Consider the following 18902-nt stretch of genomic DNA (forward strand, 5'->3'; position numbering starts at 1 on the left):
TTGTGCCTCAGGTCTCCTCATACTATTGGGCAATGATAATGCCTAGTTCATTCAGTTATTGTGAGAATAAGTTGAGATATTTTATTGGAAAGTAATTTGCAAACTTAAAGCACTGCTAACATGACAAGTAAAGAAGAGACACAGTATTATCTGGTAGAAAGAACATGTCATTTGGCCTTAAATGAGATTTTAAGTCCAGACTCCACCACTAATTATTTGACTTCCACAACTTAACTCCAGCGAGCCTATTTCTTTATCTGTCAAGGGAAAGTAATAACGCTTTGGCAGCTTCGAGTAATGTTGTGAAGGTCAGATGGAATTCAGGCAGAGTTCCACTTGCGTTCCATCTGAATATATTCACCTGTGAGCAGCCGGAGCTTTTGTACCTTGTCCATACATACCTCTGCGCCTCTTTCTGCTACAGCTTCAGTTCCTTGTCCTCCAGAGAGAGCAGGTCTCTTCTTTCGGGCTGGAGAGATAGACAGCAAGGGAGAGGCCACCAGAGGACGAGCACAGACTCCCTGACCTGTGACCCCAGCCAGCCTGGGTGTACCTTGGGATGGGGGTGAGGCAAAGGCATTTTATAAAAGGAACACACCCATGTGCATGTAACCAGATCAAAATTACAGTTATGAAGTAGCAATGAAAATAATTTTATGGTTGGGGGTCACCACAACATGAGGAACTGTATTAAAGGGTCGCGGCATTAGGAAGGTTGGGAACCACTGGTTTAAGAGTTCTGATTGCTCTGCAGCCTGGCCAGCACTTGGTATTATCTGTCCTCTGGTGGATTTTATAATATTGCATGGCGTTTTGGAAATAGGACCATTCCCTCAGCCCCAAAACCTAAAACTAACCTTTAATACATTCATTTTCAGAAATGCAGAATGCACAAAAGCAGGGGATTATATTAGATGTAAAGTTCCTTTTACAGTGGTTGTTACATAGAAGGAAGATGATAAATGATAGCTGCTTCTTTTTCTTTGTGTCCTCAAAGCCAAGCATTACAGCAGATCACCATCACTAAACGCCCTCTCTGTTTTCCAGGGGAGAGTAGGGCATGGTGTATACAAAGGCAATAAGACATAGTGTCTGCTCCCGGGGGCTCCAGATCTCATTGAGGAGACAACATTGGAACACATTATTATTAGATAGATTGATAGGAGCTTGGAGAAGGAGGCAGTGCTTGAGCTGGAACTTGAAGAATAAGTAAGAGTTGGGCAGAAGGAAGAAGGGGATTGGGCTGGAGGAGTTGGCAGGGGCACGCACCCTTGGTGGGGAGTGCAGAGTAGACAGCGTGCTGGAAGAGGGGCCCCCCTAAGGCCGAGGTCTTCAGAAGCTGGGTTCTGTTGTTCGGGCTTGACACCTTTGGGATGTGGGGGGCTGAGCTGGCAACTGTTGGGGGTTTGGTGTGAAGTTACAGTACTCTACTACTGTGTTCTCTGCCCCCGTCTTTTACCTCTTTCTTCTTCCTCTGGGAAAGTGGTCAGCCCTCCTCCTCTCTCTCCTGGAAACAAAGCCTGTCCCGAATGTGAAGTGTTTGAAAACCACCATCAAAGCTTTGACAGCTGTACAGTGTCACTGGTTACAGGGACCCCACAATGTCTCTGCTGTGGGGTCCTTTAGCTATTTGTTTTTATTCTGAGGCCTAGCTCGGAGTTTTTATTCTTGTGTGGGCCCAGGTTGCTTTGTGGTGGCAATGAAGTTGAAGAAAATGCTCTTCTGTCCAATACCCTATGGAGATAGTTAATAAATGTTCTTGAGGAATGTTGATCATGATGATGATAATGCTGAATATGATCACCAGGAGTTCATGCATTCTTTCATCAGTGTGTCAGGCATTGCTACATAGCAATAAAGAAGAGGAACATGGTCCCTGCCCTCAGTGAATTTGCCATCAAGTAGGAGTCAGACATGTACACAGTTGGTTTGACCACAGAATGATAAGGGCTGTGATGGGTGGAGGTGCAGAGAAGCACCTCACGCAGACAGGGGATTGGGGAGGGCTTCCTGGGAGAAGCCACAGAAATCTGATAGCCTCAGAGAGGAGAGTGGGAAGGGAGTGTTCGAGGTAGAGGAAACAATATGTAGGAAGAATGCTGGTTGAAGAAACTGGAAGAAGTTATCAACCTAGAGCAGAGTCTGGAGAGGAGAGGGGTTTTCATCAAAGGACCAGCAGCAGGTAGAAGGTGGGCTCAAGGGTGGAGGCAGAGAAACTAGTTGAAATAATCAAGGCTTAATAAATAAGTAACCAACATTCTCAGTACAGTGACTTTGAAAATTCCCTGCTCCCTCAGCCTCCAACCCAAACACCTTGGCTTCTCTAGAGTCCAGTACAGCTATTTGAAGAGTGAAGAAAAATCCCATTAGAAAGAAATATGTGCCCCCCCTCCCCAAATCTATTTTTTCCAGCATCCATATTGACGGACCTTTAAAACTGTGGTGTGACCATATGAAGTTTTTTTTGCAAGAAATACACCAGTGTGAGGTGTGTTCTCCAGTTTCTGTACATGAAGCAAGAAATCATTCTGTAACCTCTGGCTGAGTGCAGTGTTGTACTTCTAGATAGGGACTAACGAGCTCATATGGCACGTGGTGGAACTGTTCCTCATTTAAATTGGCCCACCGTGCCTTCTAATAGCCTTGCTTCCTGCTTAAGTTCCCAACCCACTCATAAGCAAGATTCCTGTGGGGATGTTATCTGCCACTTACTCTACTGAGGTACACGTATTTCTTTTCTTTGTTCCACCCCTATAGTAATTTCTTACAAAGACTGGGTGCCAGGCATTTCACACATAAGCCCTGAAGTCTGGAAATGAAATTCCTAGCAATTTTCAGAAAATATAAGTACAACTCAGTAATTGAGATGTGTTCAGAGTTCTTGGGTTTGTGTTTACCTGAGTACATAAAAGATATTTCACTTAAAAATAATAACATCAGAATTGCTATTATAATGAAAAAGTTGTTTGTTGTCTTTTATTAAGAAACTAGTAGCCCATCGCGTGATATGCGCAGTAGGCCACCCACCGCTTCCGCAGGAGGCAGAAGCGAGTCTCCGGCAACCACGGGAAACGGGAGGGAGCTGCACTGCTACTGCAAGAGGCGGGCCCACCGTCTCTTCTCTGGGTCTGCACTCAGCCATGGAGGCTGTGGACCGGCCCCCCCACCTCCTCCCCTAGTCCCTGTCCGTGTCTGCTCCGTCTGGGGGAGTGGGGGGCGGCCCAAGCCAGGGCACAGCGGCTCACTGGCCCCCCTGTCTCTGTCTCCGTCTCTGCTCCAGGCCTCACCAGCATACGCAACCTCCTCCTGTCTGGTCTTGACCCATTACTGTGTCCTGGCCTAATTTGCATATTTCCTCTTTATATATATAGATACTATGCACCTGCTCTGCAAAGTACTAGTTGTATGGGAAAGTTTCAGAGAAAATAAGGCATAATATAAAATAGAACAAGCAGAATAAAAGTGCTAATGCCACCACTCTCCATTTTGTCATTCCAGGAGAGACAGCAGTAATCAGTCATAATGCTGTTTCCCATTGAAGCCAGGGTCAGCCTCAGAATTCTTTTCTACATGGCACTTGGGGCAACTTTTTCATGCATAGATAATAATCTATCTTCTGTCCTTTATTCAAAAAATAAGTGCATTCCCAGAATCTTGGGTACTCTCCTTGCTTTTTAACTTTTTGTTTTATATTAGTTATATACTAGTAAATCCTTTTTTATATGATTATTGGAACCTGAGAACTTCCTGAGAAAGCAGAATGGGGTAATGTTGCTTTTCAAGAAGTTGAAATTTTCAAATTCAAGAAGATACAATTTGTTTTCCGTCCGTGATTACAGAAGCCCAGTCCCATTACTTGTCACTATAAGCATTATGTTTTTCTTGGTTACTTCCAGAGTGATTGTCCCTGTACCATGTTATTTGTATAACCAGTTTCAGGACTGTAATGCTGGCAGCCGTTAGTAAATGGCGCCCACATTTTTTAGTGTCCTGGCACCAAGATGCTCTTCCTTACTGCTGGGGTCATCAGCTTTGGCAGAGATTAAAGGTCTCATTAGTCCTAACTTAGTGCCATCACTGATCATTCCTGCCCACCTGTGTTTTTGGCCCTCTTCTCATTCCACATGTTTTCCATTGGTGCTACAAGGGCCAGAGTTTCAGCTGCATATATTGATAAATCTCAAGTATATAGACTAAGACTCCTCTTACACTCTAGACCAGGGGTGGGCAAACTTTTTGACTCGAGGGCCACAATGGGTTCTTAAACTGGACCGGAGGGCCGGAACAAAAGCATGGATGGAGTGTTTGTGTGAACTAATATAAATTCAAAGTAAACATCATTACATAAAAGGGTACGGTCTTTTTTTTTTTTTTTTTTTTTTTTTTTTAGTTTTATTCATTTCAGTTTGCCCACAGCTGCTCTAGACCCTTAATTTCAGCCATCCATGGGACATTTCCACCAGGGTTGTAGGAGCTAATGTAAAGAGCTAACAAATACTTGTGGCCAGAGGTTGTGCTAAGAGCTTTACAATCATGTCTTAATTTAAGCTTTCCAGCAACCCTTAGCAGTTATCATCCCCTTGTTACAGATGAAAAATATAAGGCTTAGAGAATCACACCCTTTGTATGTGGTAGGTCTGGGACTGGTACACAGGCTATCCAGAGTTTAATGGTATCTACAGACAATTCATTTTGGCTTGTACAGTAAAAATCATCCCACCCCTCTACCTAAGAACTTCAGTCTCAACCTTAAATCAGTCCATTCCACAACAGATACCGTCCTGTTCTCATATCCTTCTCCAAGGTCCAGTAAGTTACAGGTCTTCCAATTCTGTCTCCTAAAAAAAAAAAAAAAATAGCTCTTCAATTTCTACCCCCTGCTTTCTATTGTAACCACCATAGACCTTGAGCAAACTATCATTATTTCTTACCTAGAAGGCAGTTTACTCTCCCCCCACCCTTTTTTTATCCTTGTGGACTAGGAGAAAAGAACTGGTACAACAAACCACTATTTTTCTCAGTGATCTTCCTTTTTTTAAAAAATATATATTTTATTGATTTTTTACAGAGAGGAAGGAAGAGGGATACAGAGCCAGAAACATCGATGAGAGAGAAACATCAATCAGCTGCCTCCTGCATGCCCTTGACCGAAATCCAACCTGGGACCCTTGAGTCCGCAGGCCGACGCTCTATCCACTGAGTCAAACCGGTCAGGGCAGTGATCTTCCTTTTAAGTTCATTTTCTACCGTACCTGTCTTGGATAAAAGGATAAGAAAACTTAGTTTGGAGCAAGTGAAAGGTTTTTCTCACATGCATCGCTGTAATCATGCCTTTTGTTTGCTTGTCTTCTAGGAATGTTTACCCTTGCGGAAGTTGCTTCGCTTAATGACATTCAACCAACTTACCGAATCCTGAAACCATGGTGGGACGTGTTTATGGATTACCTGGCTGTCGTTATGCTGATGGTAGCCATCTTTGCAGGAACCATGCAACTTACCAAAGATCAGGTGGTCTGCTTGCCAGTATTGCCATCTCCTGTAAATTCAAAGGCACAGACACCACCAGGAAATGTCGACGTTACCACCAATATCCCGAAGATGGAAGCAACCACTGACCAAGACCAACATGAGCGGGTAACAAGTGACATTTCCTTTGACACATCTGCTGTGACACCTGACATACCTCTCAGAGCCAGATATCCTCACCCAGATTCCACAGCTCCAAATCAGGAGGCGAAGAAAGAGAAGAGAGATCCAACAGGCAGGAAAACAAACTTGGATTTTCAGCAATATGTATTTATTAATCAAATGTGTTACCATCTGGCCCTTCCGTGGTATTCTAAGTACTTTCCATACCTTGCTCTTATACATACTATTATTCTCATGGTCAGTAGCAACTTTTGGTTCAAATATCCCAAAACGTGCTCGAAAGTAGAACATTTCGTTTCAATATTAGGAAAGTGCTTTGAATCTCCTTGGACTACAAAAGCGTTGTCGGAGACGGCGTGTGAAGACTCGGAGGAGAACAAGCAGAGAATAACAGGTGCCCAGACTCTACCAAAGCATGTGTCCACCAGCAGCGATGAAGGGAGCCCCAGCGCCAGTACCCCTATGATCAACAAAACTGGCTTCAAATTTTCGGCCGAGAAGCCCGTCATTGAAGTCCCCAGCATGACCATCCTGGATAAAAAAGACGGAGAACAGGCCAAGGCCCTGTTTGAGAAAGTGAGGAAGTTCCGTGCCCATGTGGAAGACAGTGACTTGATCTATAAACTCTATGTGGTCCAAACAGTTATCAAAACTGCCAAGTTCATTTTTATCCTCTGCTATACAGCAAACTTCGTCAATGCTATCAGCTTTGAACACGTCTGCAAGCCGAAAGTTGAGCACCTGACCGGTTATGAGGTTTTTGAGTGCACCCACAACATGGCTTATATGCTGAAAAAGCTTCTCATCAGTTACATATCCATTATTTGTGTGTACGGTTTTATCTGCCTCTACACTCTCTTCTGGTTATTCAGGATACCTTTGAAGGAATATTCTTTTGAAAAAGTCCGAGAAGAGAGCAGTTTCAGCGACATTCCAGACGTCAAAAACGATTTCGCGTTCCTTCTGCACATGGTAGACCAGTACGACCAGCTGTATTCCAAGCGTTTCGGTGTGTTCTTGTCAGAAGTCAGTGAAAATAAACTTAGGGAAATTAGTTTGAACCACGAGTGGACATTTGAAAAACTCAGGCAGCATGTGTCACGCAACGCCCAGGACAAGCAGGAGCTGCATCTGTTTATGTTGTCGGGCGTGCCCGATGCTGTCTTTGACCTCACAGACCTAGATGTACTCAAACTTGAACTGATTCCAGAAGCTAAAATTCCTGCTAAGATTTCTCAAATGACTAATCTCCAAGAACTTCACCTCTGCCACTGCCCTGCGAAAGTGGAACAGACTGCGTTTAGCTTTCTCCGAGATCACTTGAGATGCCTTCACGTGAAGTTCACCGATGTGGCTGAAATTCCTGCCTGGGTCTATTTGCTCAAAAACCTTCGAGAGTTGTACTTGATAGGCAATTTGAACTCTGAAAACAATAAGATGATAGGACTTGAATCTCTCCGAGAGTTGCGGCACCTTAAGATTCTCAACGTGAAGAGCAATTTGACCAAAGTTCCCTCCAACATCACAGATGTGGCTCCACATCTTACAAAGTTAGTCATTCATAATGACGGCACTAAACTCTTGGTACTGAACAGCCTTAAGAAAATGATGAATGTCGCCGAGCTCGAGCTCCAGAACTGTGAGCTAGAGAGAATTCCACATGCAATTTTCAGCCTTTCTAATTTACAGGAACTGGATTTAAAATCAAACAACATACGCACAATTGAAGAAATCATCAGTTTCCAGCATCTAAAACGACTGACTTGTTTGAAATTATGGCATAATAAAATTGTTACCATTCCTCCCTCCATTACCCATGTCAAAAACTTGGAGTCACTTTATTTCTCCAACAACAAGCTCGAATCCTTACCAGTGGCAGTGTTTAGTTTACAGAAACTCAGATGCTTAGATGTAAGCTACAACAACATTTCCATGATTCCAATAGAAATAGGATTGCTTCAGAACCTGCAGCATTTGCATATCACTGGGAACAAAGTGGACCTCCTGCCAAAACAATTGTTTAAATGCGTGAAGTTGAGGACTTTGAATCTGGGGCAAAATTGCATCTCCTCCCTCCCAGACAAAATTGGTCAGCTCTCCCAGCTCACCCAGCTGGAGCTGAAGGGCAACTGCCTGGACCGCCTGCCAGCCCAGCTGGGCCAGTGTCGCCTGCTCAAGAAAAGCGGGCTTGTTGTGGAAGATCACCTTTTTGACACCCTGCCACTCGAAGTCAAAGAAGCATTGAATCAAGACACAAATGTTCCTTTTGCAAATGGGATTTAAACTGAGATAATACGTGCACATCCATGTGCAGGAACAACTTCCTAGATTGCAAATGCTCACGTACAAGTTATTGCAAAATAATGCGTTTTAGGAGTAGACACATCTTTAAAAATAAAACACAGAGAGGATGCATAGAAGGCTGATAGAAGACATAACTGAATGTTCAATGTTTGTAGTGTTTTAAGTCATTCATTTCCAAATCTTTTTTTTTTCTTTTGGGGAAAGGGAAACAAAAAGTATAATCACTAATCTTGGTTTCTTTTTAAATTGTTTGTAACTTGGATGCTGCCGCTACTGAATGTTTACAAATTGCTTGCCTGCTAAAGTAAATGATTAAATTGACATTTTCTTACTATATCACCTTTATTGAGGTGTCTTGATTTACTTTGCTTTAACACAGATCACTAAAGATATATCAAGTCCAAGCTTTTAAATATAAATTTGCTGAAATATTGATTCCTTTCCTGTTTTAATTTAAAGCACCCCAAATAAGCACTTCTTATAATATTTGGCTGGTACAACTGTTTTTGAGAATCCCATTTTATAGATTTTACACTCTCAAAAGTCTAGCATACAGTAAAGGTGTGTAGCTTTGTTTATTTTTAAAGACTAAATAATGACAAAAAATAATAGAAAATAGCATTCCTCTTAGTAATAGCTGTTTTCCCTTAGCCTGGAGTTATGATTATATGGTGCATTTTTCTTCCAATAATATAGGGTTACCAATAAACAGAAAATGTTTTTAAAAAATAAATTTATCTGATTACAACCAACATAGAATTTTTAATGGCTTAATGATTAACAACCTTCCACTGTCTATCACCTTTTGGAAGATAACACAGAATCAAAGTAAGTCTTATTTAATTTTTTGCCCTGTTTTCACTGTTGGGGAGGGGCGGGAAGGATTTGTACTTCATTGGGTTGGAAAACTCCTAACTTTCCATATTCATTTTAGTGACAGGCTGTATTTCCTGTGTTTGTCTGCAGGTAGGAGGGGTCATACCCGGGGAAATGCTGGCAGAATGTCCATTTTAATTTATAGCTTTCCTTCTTTATTTAACTTACAAAGTGTCTAAATCCATTTTGGAAAATCAAAAACTTCCCTGCCACCTGTTTAGGTCTTGGTTGGCAAGCATTTCATAGGCCTTTCTGTGGGAGTGTTTTTCCAAGAGATAAGTGTCTGGCACTCGATGGCAAAGTAGTATCCTCTCTACAAAAGACTCAAGTCACCTAATGAAACACTGGTCGTCCTCTTGTCACCCCCTATGATGGCTTGAAGGATGTTGCAGAGAATATGAAAAGATGGACTCACAACCCTGCTTTTCTCCCAAAGAACTGAACTCTGGGGGTACTGGCCTGTTGCAAGTGGTGGTGAACCTTTACCTGCTGTACAGCTTGTAGGTACTTGGAGAAGTATCCTCTCCAGTCGAAAAGCCTGTGGCCACTGTGGCTCAATTAGGAACTGATCCCAGCTCCAGCATCCTAACCACTCCCTCTCCTGAAAGACTTGAGATAGAGGGAAAGATTCTAAAAGTCCAAATTTAGACAGAAGGCAATGGTAAATGTGGGGGATGAACAAATTCTCTCCTGTGTACACACCTTTTCTATCAGCATTCATTAATATAATCACTAGTATTGACTATGCGCCTACTCTGTGCCTAGCTAGTTCAAGGAACTGGGGAGTCAGTGCAAATAGTACAAATGATTGATTATGATTGTAGCACCGAAGGTTTATAGAACCTGCATGGATGAATAACGGCTGGGATGGGAGCAAAGTTAGTTAAAGAGGAGCTTCAGGGAAGTGTTGCACTTACAAACTCTGCTGTACACACTCCTGGACATTGCCCTCCCACAGCCATACAGTGTTCGCCCTCCTTAGTAATGCCACCACCAGAAATTGGTAGAGCATTTTCAGAAGGATGTCACACTCTCTGGCTTGTGAGATCACGAGGCCAGATCTTATGATCCTTGCTTTACAGACTAGGAGGCTTGTCTTCCTTTCTTAAAACAAGAGCATGTTGTATTTGAAGGGTACACGTGGCAGGCCACCCACTGCGTGCTTGCCTGGCTTTTCAGAGGGGAGAACCGTAGGAACTGGAGACGGTGCCACACCCCCAACGCTTGGCCACCGCCAGCTGCCTGTAGGCACCTGTTTTTTAATCAGTACTTGGGGTTCAGCCACTTAGAACTGATTAGTGTTACATGCCTCCAAACAATATCAAGGGGTACCTTTTCTCATACCAAGACTTCTGTGCACCTTATCAGCCCCTAATGATTTCCTTGAACTCTGAAGAGTTCATGGTCAATTGATTTAAATGCTGCATTCCTTGCCACTGTTTGCAAGTAGCAATATTCTAAAAGCAGTTTCCTATGAAATGCTGATTCATCTAACAGACTTTAAATGTGCTGCATCTTGGGAGTTTCAACAAAACAGAAGATTAAGTTAGGAGCCCAAATATACTGTCCACCCAGGTATCAGGTATCTATCTTCACAAATTCATGTTGGCACTGCACGCACCAGACGTGGGGGGGGGGGGGGGGGGGGGGGGGACACAGAATTTACAGGTTTTAGCTAACTAGTGTTTTTTATATCTTTTTTAAAAGTCCCTTGAGCTTCCTCTGAAGAAAATTATTTTCTGGTTTACTTTTCCTGTTTAACTTTTTTCCCTCAGCATTCAATTGGCTCAACAGGAATATTTTTTTAACATAAGCTGAAAGTATTACAGGGACCCCATTCTCTGTCGTGACAATTTAATAACAGGTAGAAAGAGTTTGTTCTCTGTAAGTCCTGGCCTGCAAGTCTTGACCAGTTGACATTTTTCACATATAAAGGGGGAAAGTTTTATGTTTTATTAATATGATTGCTAGCACTTTCTCTGACTGCCTCCCCTGGACTCTGTTTTGACCAGCAACTAAACTCCCAAGTTGCTGATGGCAGCAGACTCCCAAGTGCCCTTGAGACCGACGCCCTGTGGTTGTTCCCTTTCACCTTGCTGAATAAAAGCCAGAGTGCTGTCCTCTCCCTGAGATTGCTGGCAGCACTTGCGTCAGTAATTCATTCCAATAAAATGGTCCCTTTATCAACTGAATCTCCAAACAAAGGCTGTACTAACAAAAAGCCCCTTTCATGAAAAGAAAAAGGAGGGTGCAAAAAAGAAAAGAAAGAAACCCTGGAAAACAGTTTTCAAATGTCCTCTAACTTGTGACTGCGACACAAAGAAGTGGCCCCTTTGTGGCCCGGCTGGGCCTGACCAGCTGTGGCTCTCCTAGGACACCGGCACCAGGTGTTCGGAGTGGTGTCTGCCGCAGGGGAGGGGACAGAACAGCCTGGCCTGGCGACAGTCATGCTGCCGACATGGGGAAAAGCCCCTTAGCTCACAAATCTAAAAGGTCCGGAGTAGGGTATCTTTCCTATCTTCATCCTTCTGACCCTGAAAATAGAACATATAAATTGTCCCAGGCAAGCATCATCTTGTGGAAATGCACACGATTTTTTGCTTAGTCAATCCTTCAGGTTTGGTATGGTTTTTTTAAATCCTCACCCGAGGATATGTTTTTTGGTTTTGTGGGGTTTTTTGGTTTTGTTTTTCTTATTGATCTTAGAAGCAGGGGGAGAGAGAGAGAGAGAGAGAAACATTGCTATGAGAGAGAATGATCCATTGCCTCGTGTATGCACCCCAACCAGGGATTGAACCTGCAGCCTAGATATGTGCCCTCACCAGGAATCTCACCTTTTGGTGTATGGGACGCCACTCTAACCAACTGAGTCACGCGGCCAGGCAGTCCTGCAGGTTTTGTCTCAGACTCATGATCTGCTACCCTCCTGCTATGGGGCCCCTGATGGTGCAAAGTGCCTGCTGTCTCTATATCTGTCCTTTAAGATTCCAGGCTTTGAAGCCAGTGTCTGGATATGAATCTGCCTCTGCCTCAGCTGTATGACAAAAGCAAGCTACTTAACTTTTCCAAGCCTCAGTCTCATCTGTAAATGGGCATAATAATAGTGTCTACCTATGGCATGTTTTGTGAAGATTGAATGAGGTGATTTGTTTTAGGTACTGTGCCTGGCAGATAGTAAGTACTCAACAACATTCTGCTGTAATTTTTTTTTTCCCCTGACCCTGACAGAGTGTTAGCCTGGCCTCATGTGCACTCTCTCATTCCTCGGCCATGGCATTTTCAGTGGACACTTAGGAGCACAGAATAAAATGTGTATAAAATAAACCATTACTCGGGGCTAGACGTAGCCATGTGACTGAATTCTAGCCAAAAGAGTGGGAATAGAAGTGGAATGTGCAATTTCTGGATCAGGGCCTTAAAGGTAAGGGCATGCTGTCCCCTGCCTCGTTCCTGCTGGTCAAACTGCAGAGAAATAAATGAATCCAGTGCAGACCAGGCATGGCCCAGCAGCAGAACAAAAGCAGCCCAGGCTCCTGACAACTTCCAGGAGCAAGGTTACATAAAGGGCATAAACTATCTTGTTTACGCCTTTTTAAAAAAATATATTTTTATTGATTTCAGAGAGGAAGGGAGAGAGAGAGAGAAACATTAATGGTGGGAATCATTGGCTGCCTCCTGCAGGGATCAAGTTATCCCCCCACCCCTGCCCCGGGAATCGAACTGAACTGTGACCTGGTTCATAGGTCGATGCTCAACCACTGAGCCGCACCGTCTGGGCTGTTTATAGCTCTTGATGAGGGGGCCCTCATACTTGCAAGTCCTTAAAGACTTGCTACTCAAATTGCCCTGCAGGGCCAGTACCTGGGGGCTTCTTAGAAAGGCACAATCTCAGATTCCTCTCCAGACCTAGTGAATCAAAGTCTATATTTTAACAAGGTGATATTCAGGTCATTCACAGGCAAGTTAAAATTTGAGAAGCATAGTCCTAAACACACCTATGGACCAATCAGCTGGTCATCATCAGGAGCTGGGACTAGGAAGAGGATGTGCTGGTGGCCAGTGTTTTCACCACCATTGGTTTCTGCCGCTCCCATCGGCCTCTTGCGGAGTGCTAGTTGGGGAGGAATTGGGGTTTTGCTGGTGCTTGTGGCTTAAACCAACTTCCATGTTCCTCTACCCCTGTTTGCTCCTGCTGGCAACCATAACAACCACAGGAAGGAGGGGTGCCATTGTCTGCTGCTCGAAGAGGTGGTAGTATATATCATTCTCCCAGGATCCTGAGGCTTCGAAGGTCCTCTAACTGCCCTAATGACATATGCACCGTGCTCAGCCCATAGACACCTTTCACAAGCCTGGGCAGCTAAACAACCCCATTTCATTATTTAACCTTCAGGTTGAGTCTGGGTAAGCTGCTTCAAGTTCATTCAACCATGGGGTAACCTGCCCATTTCGAGCCCTTTCAGAATGTCCCTGGAAACTGCCAAATAGCCTGGCATGAAACAGTTGACTGGAATCGTTTCTGGGGAAGACCTGCCCAAAGAAATCACTAGGTGTAGAGCCAAGCTGTACAGATAACTGTCAAGAAATATATTTGTTTGCCAGTGGAAAACTATAAATAGTAGCCACATAATTTAGTACTTTAAACTGCAGGACTGCCTGGATGGAAACCTCTTCAAGATGGATCTCCAAGGGTTCACCCAAATCTTGCCTGCAACTAGGCCTGCTGGCTCTCTATCTGGCTTTGGTTGTGGTGAAAACAGCTGGTCACCATCCAGATAGTAACCCTTCATCTTCTTGAAGGTGGTGATGAAATCGCCCACCCTCTCCTGTTCCCCATGATGTCGTGAGGTTATGTCAGCGCAGTGCCTAGAGCACCCTGGAGATAAACAGCGCATAAATATAGTTTGTTGTTAATTTATCATCTCAGTAGGCAGGGAATTCAGTTGAGGACAGTGTTTTCATCTCTGCCTGAAAAGTAGCTGATGCATATTCAAGACCACACCTTCCACTTACCAATTCTAAGTAACTGCTACTTTTTTAGGGGATTCTGCTTCAGGTTTCCTTTTCTGAAGGTGGAAGAAGACCTTAGAAAGTTGATAGGGCAAAATAATAGGTCAGACTATGCTAGATGGGCACTTGACTTACTGGGAGGTGTGAATTCTCCCCATATTCCAGATGAAGAAACTGAGGTTAGGTGCCGAGCCAGCTCAGCCAAGGGTTCCACAAGCCTGAGTGAGGGCGGTGAAGGATGGAGAAATGACAGACAAAGAGAATAAGCTGGGATTAGGTGGATCTTCCTGTGCCTGGCTGAGGCCACAGAGAGAGATCCTGAGGCAAGCTGAGCCTTTATTTTATAGCCAGAGGTAAACAAGGTAGTGGTCACCATAGTTACAATGTTCTTGTGAGTTTCACTTGTTTTGGCAGCACTTGCTATACCTCCCTCAGCCCATTAGCTACTTAGGAAGGATCTAGGGAGCATCATGAGGTCAAGCCTAATTATGCTTAGAGGACTGTGCCCTCTAAGCTGGGGCTTGTTTGTGGCTTTGCCAACAGGTCAGTCCGAGGCTTAACCCTATAGCCGTGCCCTACAGTTAGGCAATCTGCTAAGGTCACCTAGGCAGCAGGAAATGGGGCCCTGCTAAATTGGTATTTAATCTCATCCTCACAAGACCACTATGAGAAAGGCATTAGCCTCACTGAAGTGATGAACAAACTGACTCAAAGGATAACTCGTCTCTGGTTCCACATTGTAACCAGCAGATTCAAACTCCGACGTGCCTACAACCAGACAACTATAGGACAGCAGGCTGGTGCTCTGTCCACAATTCAGAAAGAGGTTTTGAAACCTAAGATGAGCCCTAGTCATTTTGGCTCAGTGGGTAGAGTGTTGGCCTGTGGACTGATGGGTCCGGGGTTTGATTCTGGTCAAGGGCCCGTATCTTGGTTGCAGGCTCCAATCACAGCCCTGGTTGGGTGGGTAAGGGAGGCAACCAATCAATGTTTCTCTGTCTCTCTTCCTCCCTTCCACTCTCTAAAAATCAATGGAAAAATATCCTCGGGTGAGGATTAACAAAAACAAAAAACAAAAAAGAAAGAAACCTGTGTTGACATCCAGTTACATAAATCTGCCCCAAGCTAAGATTTTCCTTCCTGCATTAGTATTAGGCGTTTTTGATGTGTCTCAGCATCTGTCCTTAGCGTTACAACTTGTTTCCTCTGTTAGGCTCTGACAGTCATGAAAAGGCACTCCACCCAAGGTAATGTAATTATTTTCCTTCACTAAATGTTCAAGGCATGCCCGCCTTTACTCCTGGTCATTGACTCAGGAATGAGAAAGCTCCGTCGCAGCTAGTTGATGCAGAGTAAACGTGGTGGGGAGAGACATTGCACAGGTCCAGAAGGTGGGTGCAGGAGAACACTGTAACATTTGCTGGGCCCTCCAGGCAGATGTGACTTTTCCTGCCAGCATGGCATTTCTGACAGATGCTCCAGCTGTTACCATCCCAGGCGGCACCAGTGCCTGCATCACCCTGACCTTTATTTTTACTGGATCTCTTTCTCCTTCCGTTAAGGGTCACTGACTCCACTGTTTGAACTCGGGCAATAATCAGATATTTGTGGGCTGTGGGTAGAAAGAACCCAGTTTTGCATGGAAGAAGCTGATGACAAGAAAGAATGCAGAAAGTTGAGGAAGCTAACATTCCCACCCCTGCTGGTACCTTTATACTCCTCTCACCTCCAGATTTGCATTTCAAAACTTCTAGAATGTTTTTATTGATTTATTTTTTTTGGCTTTCTTCCTTCCTTAGTCATTGTAATTTGGCCTAATATTTTACCTAAAGTGAGTTCAATTTGTTGGAGTGAATTTTAACCAAGACATGAATTATCATTTGAAAAGCATTTGTGAACGTGAGTAGAAATTTTTCACAAGATAACGCGCAACTCCTACAATCAATACAAACAGAAGAGTCTTCTCATTGACCAGGAGTAAAATTAGTGTTGGTAGTGACCAAGAAAGTCTTCGGATGGAGCAATAAGTAGCAGCTCAGAGACAGCCTGGAAAAAGGCGGGGATGTTTTAAAATATTGTAAACAGCTATTCTATTATTTACAGAATAAAATTAACCCAATGACACATTCTAAGTATGGCCTCAGTTCTTCCACCAGCTGGAGCTGAAGGCGCAGTAAATAACATGTGTGCTCAATTGCAGTGAATCGGGCCCTGGAGAAGTGGCTTTGGGGGGGCATTACAAGAGGTAGTAAGTGAAAGGGTGAGGGCTATGCCCTCCATCTTGCCTGTATCCTCCATGTTGGGGCCACGTGCGGCCTTCTTCCCGGAAGCCCAGGCCTCTGCTGGCCACGCCCGGGATTTTAAACTAACCAATGACAATCAAGGGAAGTGCGCACTGTAGATATGACCACATCCTGTGTAACAAGACCCGGCTTGCGCCTGGCCAATCGGCAGGGCCCACAATCCCCTCATTCCACCCCCCTATTAAAACCCGTTTTTTCCCAGGCGGGGGCACTCTGCTTCTGGTCGCTGCGCTGGCCTGAGGCGGAGTCGGGTTGGCTAGCCCCCAATAAAAGGACCTTCTGCTTTTGTATCGAACTGGCTGGCTCCTAGTGTGGTCTTTGGGGATCTTGGAATCTGGGCATAACAGTAAGGTCGCTACTCAAAAATTCTCCTAATTGTATGAAATTAATTTTTTTGGCCTGAGACTTAATTCCCTGTGTATAAGCAGCCTCCTGCCACCAGCTCAACCACCTGCCCTTTGTCACCAGAACTGAGAAGCTGCAGAGTTGGTGGCTGTGGTTCAGGCTGAAACTGCCTCACTAGCAAGTCACGTCACGTGGGTGGGGTTAATGAAAGTATATCCCTCATAGCACAGTTGTTTGGATTCAATGAGTTACCACATATGAAGCACTTAGGACAGTGGTTCTCAACCTTCCTAATGCTGCAACCCTTTAATACAGTTCCTCATGTTGTGGTGACCCCCAATTTCATTATTACAGATCGAACATAATTAAAGCATAGTGATTAATCACAAAAACAATATGTAATTATATATGTGTTTTCCGATGGTCTTAGGTGACCCCTGTGAAAGGGTTGTTGGACCCCCAGGCTGAGAACCGCTGACTTAGGACAGTCTACCACGTTGAGTACTTAATACGTTTCAGTTGTTTTCATTAATGTTTCTTAAGTATTTGGAAGATGTAGCCATATCATAAGCCTATTTAAATATAGTATTACACTAGAGGTAAGGAAATGAACACTGCCCAAGTAGAAACTAAGTGGGCTGTTCTCCCCTTTCAAAAGCCAGCAAAGCCAAGTTATTGGGAACTTGTTGCTTGTCTCGCAAGCGACATTTCATTCATTCATTAATTTGTTTATTTTGCTTAGCAAATCAGAGTAACCACACTTTGTATTATTAAGAACCCCCTTTGGCCCTGGCAGGTGTGGCTCAGTTGGTTGGGTGCTGTCCTATACACAGAAGGTTGCCGGTTTGATTCCCAGTTAGGGCACTTGTCTAGATTACAGGCTCAACCCCTAGCAAAGGGTGTGCAGGAGGCAGTGGGTTGATATTTTGCTCTCACATCAATGTTTCTCTCTCTCCTTCCCCCTTTCTCTCTCTCTCTAAAAATAAATAATAATTTTTAAAAAGAATTGTCTTTGGTTGGTTATGAATGTTTCTAAGTAGTTCTCTAAACTCAGGTCAGACCCAATAGCCCACCTGCTCAAAGGCCTGAAGACAGATTTCCAAAGAATAGCTGCAAGGAACTCTGTCTTGGACTAATTTATAAGATTCTCCATAAAAAGGTTGATTATTCTAGCTGTACAGTGAATAAGGAATTGATTGCTGGTATAGGGCAGCAAAAAAATTATTTTCCCTCTCCCTGTATTAGATTCATTGACCAGGTCCTGTAAATTAGATTGACAAAAGATATCAATGAGCCCTAACCAGTTTGGCTCAGTGGATAGAGCGTTGGCCTGCGGACTCAAGGGTCCCAGGTTCGATTCCAATCAAGGGCATGTACCTTGGTTGCGGGCACATACCCAGTGGGGAGTGTGCGGGAGGCAGCTGATCGATGTTTTTCTCTCATCGATGTTTCTAACTCTATCCCTCTCCCTTCCTCTCTGTAAAAAATCAATAAAATATATATTTTTTAAAATATATCAATGAGAGAAAATTTTTTTTAAAAGTTTACTAACCAGTACATTTGTGCATGCACATGGGAACACTCAGAGATGAGTGCTCAAAAGGGTGGTCAGAACGTGTGCTTATATAACATTTTAACAAAAAGAAAACCAACAATACATTTTAGAGATGTGACAAGACAAAGCAAAAGGACTTTGAGGTCTTCGGGGTGGGGAATTATGGGGAGGCAAATATATGGGGAAACTAATGGCAGATGAGGGTTAGTTTTAGCCAAGTTTCTTTTGTAGATTCCTCTGGTGCCATCTCTGAGCTGATAAGGGTCTAGAATTGTCTAGGTGATTAACGTCTGTTCTTTCTGGTAGAGAGGAGAGACAGGACATCTTTGCAAAGCTGCATCCTGCTTTTGGACAAAAGACGTAGGCAGAGAGCTTTTCTTGTATCTGCTTTTTCTCAGTTGCCTTCAGCTTAAAATAATCCTTATGCCAAAGTGACATATTTGGGGATTGCATATTCCACCTCCCTTCACTGGATTAATCAGTATTTTGTTATTTCTATTTGGTTAACTTGAAACTTGTACTAGGACTGATCATTGGGGTTGAAAGTATTCAACCTTTTCTAATCTATTCAAGAAGATAAAAATCATCTCTATGATCACAAATAGTTGGTCATTGCTTCCTTTAAATAATCCATTTCAAATATGAATATTTTTAAAATATCTGATTTGAAAATGCCAAGTTTATGTCTAAGGTAGTGGTTCTCAACCTTCCTAATGCTGCGACCCTTTAATACAGTTCCTCATGTTGTGGTGACCCCCAACCATAAAATTATTTTCGTTGCTACTTCATAACTGTAATTTTGCTACTGTTATGAACCGTTATGTAAATATCTGATATGCAGGATGTATTTTCATTGTTAC

The 18902-nt window shown here is 43.5% G+C and overlaps 1 protein-coding gene and 1 long non-coding RNA gene across 5 annotated transcripts in view; one reads left to right on the plus strand and one right to left on the minus strand.

Annotated features, from left to right (window-relative positions):
- LRRC8D (leucine rich repeat containing 8 VRAC subunit D) overlaps positions 1-8287 on the plus strand; it is a 120916-nt gene extending 112629 nt beyond the window's left edge. For all 4 annotated transcript variants that reach the window (XM_070405570.1, XM_070405571.1, XM_070405569.1 and 1 more), the window contains exon 3: positions 5354-8287. In XM_070405570.1, coding sequence (XP_070261671.1) covers positions 5356-7932 — 2577 coding nt within the window. In that variant the 5' untranslated portion in view covers positions 5354-5355 and the 3' untranslated portion in view covers positions 7933-8287. The remainder of the gene's footprint in view (positions 1-5353) is intronic.
- LOC139003556 (uncharacterized) overlaps positions 5072-18902 on the minus strand; it is a 62573-nt gene continuing 48742 nt past the window's right edge. The window contains exon 3 of the long non-coding RNA XR_011470259.1: positions 5072-5256. This is a non-coding gene — a long non-coding RNA (uncharacterized lncRNA). The remainder of the gene's footprint in view (positions 5257-18902) is intronic.

The sequence above is a fragment of the Myotis yumanensis genome, unplaced genomic scaffold (genome assembly GCF_028538775.1).
Source record: "Myotis yumanensis isolate MYYU_CA2020_CCGP unplaced genomic scaffold, mMyoYum1.0.hap1 SCAF_2, whole genome shotgun sequence".
NCBI lineage: Eukaryota > Metazoa > Chordata > Mammalia > Chiroptera > Vespertilionidae > Myotis > Myotis yumanensis.